General features: G+C 34.9%; 1 protein-coding gene across 1 annotated transcript in view; it reads right to left on the bottom strand.

Annotated features, from left to right (window-relative positions):
- The window catches only part of LOC131931319 (uncharacterized), an 8,435-nt gene extending 7,955 nt beyond the window's left edge, over nucleotides 1-480 (bottom strand). Inside the window, exons 1-2 of the mRNA XM_059288072.1 lie at nucleotides 409-480; nucleotides 1-66 (exon numbers count right to left, since the gene is read on the bottom strand). Coding sequence (XP_059144055.1) covers nucleotides 1-52 — 52 coding nt within the window. The 5' untranslated portion in view covers nucleotides 53-66; nucleotides 409-480. The remainder of the gene's footprint in view (nucleotides 67-408) is intronic.
- Nucleotides 481-6,541: the final 6,061 nt, after the last annotated feature.

The raw sequence follows: 6,541 nt of genomic DNA, 5'->3' as shown, positions 1-6,541 counted from the left end.
CCGAGCCAAAAGCCAAACAGGACACCAGAAAGATGGCTGCCAAGTAATTCATAGTTGTTTCCCTTTCTGTGGTGGCGGGAAAGCAAAAGAAACTTTTTAAGTTTAATTACAGAAGAAATAACATAAGTAACACCAGAAAACATATAAATTTTACCCTATGCTGTGTAAAGATACTGCCAACTATACTCTGTATCTGTGAAACATACTGTCTGTTAAAGATATTCTGTATCTGTGAAACATACTGTGTGTCAAAGATATTCTATATCTGTCAAAAATTTGTGTCTTTCAAAGACACTCGAAGTCTTTACTAATCGATCCTTCTAAAATATACTCTAAACATATAACAGCACAGAATACCCAAAGAGTGCTGATTCTCTATAATCTACTTAAAAAAAAAACAACACCTACTCGCCTTATAAAACCCTTGTAAAAGATCTTCTGTCGAAATACAAGTTGAAGAACCGATGCTTATTGCTAAGTAACGCCAAATTTATTTAACAGAACTTATATATACATGAAAAACCTGTTATAAATCATCGGAATCTCTCATAATGATAACATATCGATACATACAATTTATGAAGTTTGCAGGGAGAGAAGAAAACAAGTTTAGGTAATCAGATAAGCTGGGAAGGACATCTGTGGCGTTAGTTTAATCAAACATGTTTTTGTTTTGTTTCAATAAAGTGATTTATTTCACAGCGGTAATCTGGCTGTAAAAGTTGCTGGGATTTATTTGGGGGAATACGGTAGTCGAGTACGTGTGAGTTGTTTTATTGTGTTGACTAGTTCTTCGCCCGAATTGTACTTTATATGGGTCAGAAGTTTTGTAGAGGTCAGTATTGTTGTATGGGTCAGTTTTGTTGTATGGGTCAGTATTGTTGTATTGGTCAGTATTGTTGTACAGGTCAGTATTGTTGTATGGGTCAGTATTGTTGTATGGGTCAGTACTGTTGTATGGGTCAGTACTGTTGTATGGGTCAGTATTGTTGTATTGGTCAGTATTGTTGTACAGGTCAGTATTGTTGTATGGGTCAGTATTGTTGTATAGGTCAGTATTGTTGTATGGGTCAGTACTGTTGTATGGGTCAGTATTGTTGTATGGGTCAGTACTGTTGTATGGGTCAGTATTGTTGTATGGGTCAGTATTGTTGTATGGGTCAGTATTGTTGTATAGGTCAGTATTGTTGTATGGGTCAGTACACTCGTATTGGTTACGGTAGCCTGGGTCACTACTGTTTTCTGCACCAGAACTGTAGTGTGTGGAGAACTGTTTCTTGTAAAGATCTACTGACCTGTCTGCACTTCCACCTGTGTTGTTTACATCACGAAACACTCATTGACCAACACATCGACCAACACATCGACCAACACATCGACCAACATATTGATTAACACATCGACCAATACATCGACCAACACATCGACCAACACATCGACCAACACATCGACCAACATTGACCAACACATCGACCAATATATTGACCAACACATCGACCAACACATCGACCAACACATCGACCAACACATCGACCAAAACATCGAACAAAACATCGACCAACACATCGACCAAAACATCGACCAACACATCGACCAAAACATCGACCAACATATCGACCAAAACATCGACCAACACATCGACCAAAACATCGACCAAAACATCGACCAAAACATCGACCAACACATCGACCAACACATCGACCAACACATTGACCAACACATCGACCAACACATTGACCAACACTTCGACCAATACATTGACCAACACATCGACCAAAACATCGACCAACACATCGACCAAAACATCGACCAACACATCGACCAAAACATCGACCAACACATCGACCAAAACATCGACCAAAACATCGACCAAAACATCGACCAACACATCGACCAACACATCGACCAACACATCGACCAATACATTGACCAACACATCGACCAACACATCGACCAATACATCGACCAACACATCGACCAACACATCGACCAACACATCGACCAACATGGACCAACACATCGACCAACTCATCGACCAACACATCGACCAACACATCGACCAACACGTTTTATTTGTTAAAAAACTGTTATCTACATTGCTCACACAAATCGAATACCTGTCTATTTGTTATATGGCTAGTATTATAAAGAAGTAGACACAGTTCTCAGCAGTAAAAACATGTTTACTTCAAATTGTTATTCAACAATTATATCTTCAGCTTTTTTAAAAACAGATTGGTCTATTTTCCCATTTTTGCTTCTCATAAGTGTACTTGTCCTTAAACTGCTCCAAGGTTTATAACGATAAAAATACTTTAACACCGTACTTAACCCTAATCTGAATGGCCAAGGGACTGTTATCTGATGGAGACATGCGTGAAGTTTGGAAAGGTTTAAAGCCTTGTACTGAAAATAATATATTGCTGCGTACGCCTAGTTCAGAGAGATAGATAAACTCTACTTCATCTGCCTACTGGACAGTTGGCGGAGGGGGGGGGGGTTACTACTTTACGTATATGAAAGTTTATCTTTCATATCAACACCCCTCTGCAATCGTCAAAAGAACCGCTCACCTTTATCTTTAATTAATAAGCATAAAAAGTCAATACACCTAAATATTTATGACATTGTTTATGATGAAGCTAGTTTTAGCTAATTTAATCAACGGTATGAATAAATATAGTCATATTTTAAAGACTTTCGATAAAAATATTGATCTTGATAAAAAAAAAAGCACAGCTGAAGATAAAATTAAACTCCGTTTCAAAGGTTACTAACAAAAACAACAAACCACGGTGGAGGAAAACACGCGGATTTATTGAATTTGTTATCAAAAACAGTCAAGCAAAGTTGTTTTTGTTTTCTTAGTGTTAAAAATATTAATTTGTCTAAGGGAAAAAGTTTAACTGTAAAATGTTTCAGGAATAATACTATCAAATCCGGAATTTTTTATTATTTAAAAATTAATAAAACAAATCGTGGAAAATTTTACACTCTTGATGTAGTTTTGAGAATGCACTTGGGTGAACTAGATTAACTATTTATATCTGACATAGTCAAACAAAGAGAAACGAGTGTAGGCGGTAATGAATTTAATCCAAAGAAGACATAACAATTCTAATAAGTAAACACAATAATTAAAAAAAAATCTTTAGGTAATAAATATTCTTTTAGCGAAACTGTTATTATAATTTAATTTTGAACAAACTTCAATTTAAAAAATAAATTAAAGGATTATTCTTATCCTAGGCATCTAATCAGATAGCTGGAGGTTAAATTCGCGGTGTGCCACACCTGTTTTGGTAAAGATGAGTAGTTGAGTCAGGTGTCTAACAGAAGTGCCGTGTTGCTGTTGCTACTCATGTTTCTGTTGCTACCCATGTTGCTGTTGCTACCCATGTTGCTGTTGCTACCCATGTTGCTGTTGTTACCCATGTTGCTGTTGCTACCCGTGTTGCTGTTGCTACTGATGTTGCTGTAGCTACCCATGTTGCTGTTGCTACCCATGTTGCTGTTGCTACCCATGTTTCTGTTGCTACCCATGTTGCTGTTGCTACCCATGTTTCTGTTGCTACCCGTGTTGCTGTTGCTACCCATGTTGCTGTAGCTACCCATGTTGCTGCTGTTGAGAATTGTCTTAGACCAGAGGCCCATGTCCTGTTGTGTAAATACCTGGGTTCTTGTGGGTTCATGTGTGAGCTGCGTATGAATATTAAACATAGAAAAAGGTCATGATAAATATAGACAAAGGTCATGATAAATATAGACAAAGGTCACTGAAATTCATGGTCTGACAGATTCCAATTGACTAATCAAGCTTTTGTTTTCATTAATATTTGGAAAAATATTTTAAGTGCACTTGGTACGGCCGTTGAAATCAATTTATCGATTTATCACTTGTGGAGCAATACGACGAAGTATTGGAGATTTCTGTCCTGCCGGTATTGTTGTCCGCTTAATAGCTACAGTGCAACAGTCCCTGTTAAAATAAAGGGGAGGGGAGGGGTGGGAAGTAAAGAGGGAGAAACCGATTTGTTCACCCTAAATTGACTAATTTAAAATTTACTTTCAATGTTTTCAAACATTATTCCATATAATATATAATTAAAAAAAAACACATAAATATTTTTTTTCACGAACTTAAAAAGTCTTCTTCTTCATCTTTCCTTGATGGCTAATTGAACAAAAAAGAATTCTGTAACGGCGGTTGTTTTACAGTTATATCTCTTATATTCATTACCTAAATAACGACCTTGTATAGAGATGTGTGGAAATCTCTAAACAAGAACAAACTACAAGGCAGCAGTTGTTTGATTTTGGAGATGTCTCTCCTAGATGGGTTGCTGTCCCCAGCATAATCTGTCCGGGGGTTCGAACGCGCGCCTTTAGGTTCAGCAGCCCAATTCTCCAGAACTCTGACCATTTGTACCATGTACTGTTTTGTTTTAGCTCCCTGTGAGGACGTAGAGAGAGACCTCTAGCCTACAGTTTTCCACGTGAGTGTGTGTATAAGAAGAATCCGCTACATCGCTGAAAGATTTATCTCAATTTTACTTGTAAATATGCTGTTTGAATAGAGAAATACGGCCTAGGATAACTTCTGATCCCTATAAGGTTTTATTCACAATCGATCAGCGTTTCATGGTTTTCTCGGGGGTGCAATCTACGCCTCTACACAGTTTCGTTCTGTGCTGTCGACATTAAAAACAAAAAACTATATCTGACTAGGCTCATTTTAAAAATCGCTTTATATTTTATTTTATTACATTTTCAGCTTCAATAATTTTTTATATTATTGTTATTTGCCATATGCGCAGATTTAGTTATTCACATTTAAATTGTCAAGTTCCTGATTTATACCTATTGTTACTATGCATTCGTACAATGTATAGTCTTAACACTTATATTGGCTTCTATTTATTTGGTTAAGTAAAACCTAATCGTTTGACTTATAATTCCTTATTACTAATTTTTGTGAAAGTTATTATTTGTAAGGTCAACTGTATAGACACTGAATATATTATATTTAACTTGAATTGAATAAATTTTACCAGGATATCAAACCTTAACATATAGTGACAAAAGGAGGTAACAAAATAAATTGTAAAATATTTCAATTTTTTATTTGAGTTACATAGACTTTGGAAAAGTGTTTTAAAAAATTACAATAGGGTAATAATTAATATTATTTATCGAAGACAACTTTTCACTACAAATATTAAAGTAAAAGATTTAAACCCAGACTTTTTTTGAACAACTTAAAAATAGCAATATTTTAATTAATATAGATTACAAAAGGTGTTTTTAAAAATGTACACATATAATACAGCTCTGATGGGTGCCTAACTCAATTAGGGAAAGTAAAAGCGGATGGGCATAGTGATGACCACACAATCCCTTCATATGCCGAAGTCATAGAAACAGGTGAACTCTACTCAACTTGTACCATGGATCGTCATGTTTGAAAAGAGCTTTTACAAACATATAAATTGTATTTTAATAAACCGAATATTTAAAAAATAGTATGAAATATAAAAATAACTTCTGTGGATTTACAAATAAAACATGAAGCCTTAAATTCAAACTTTTTGTTAGGCTAATCTCTAAACTTTCATTCGATTTATTAAATTGGCGATGTCTCGTACAAATAGTGCATTAAAAAAAACCAATTGACATCAGCGTTTTAGAAACTATACAATACAGTTTAGAAAAAGTGATCATTAAACGTGTAGACTAAATTTTACATTATTCCTTCTATTATTAGACACCATTTCTTTTATCAATTTCAATTTTAACACATACACACACATTTGTGTTGTTAATGTCTAGTGGTGTTCTTTAGAAAAATAAACCGGGAGTGATCTCCCCTAAACTTTCTCGAATATTCTTATATAAAATAACAGGGGATGGGAACTCGGGCTATAGACATGATTTTTAATCCATTTTAAATACTTAAAGTTTTAAAAATACAATAAAATCTCGTAGACAAATTAATTGCACACCAAGTGAACGCGAAATAAAAAAGCGCATAATAGTGCGCAATATTATTATTACTTTTAAAATTTACATTAGTTTTTTGAGAAATCGGATGTAGCGTAAAGTACTACTTCCAGTCAACGGAAATGACTCAAAATTTAATAGAAGGTAGAGAATTAGATCTTTTACTTACGTATGAAATTTCATTTATCTATCTGAAATAGTACTCAAGTTATAGGCTTTTGAAAAATTCAAAGTAGGAAAAGTACCACTTCCGGTTATCGGAAATCGCTCAAAAGTTGATACGGATCTACGATTTTGATTAAATACTTATATATGAAATTTCATCAACCTAGCTGTAACGGTACTCAAGTTATCGTGTTTACACACGGACACACACACACACACACACACACACACACACACACAGACATACGGACAAGATTGCAAAATTATGTTTTTCCGTATCAGTGAGATGCAAAACGTCGAGATTTGCAAAAATCTCGATTTTTTTTTGCACGATTACAAGACTTTCTCTATACTTCGTATATACGAGAAAGTAAAA

The sequence above is a fragment of the Physella acuta genome, unplaced genomic scaffold (assembly GCF_028476545.2).
Source record: "Physella acuta isolate Inbredline_101_S28 unplaced genomic scaffold, ASM2847654v3 ptg001943l, whole genome shotgun sequence".
NCBI lineage: Eukaryota > Metazoa > Mollusca > Gastropoda > Physidae > Physella > Physella acuta.
The sequence above is the reverse complement of the archived record's forward strand: the minus strand, read 5'-3'. Positions and strand labels throughout refer to the sequence as shown.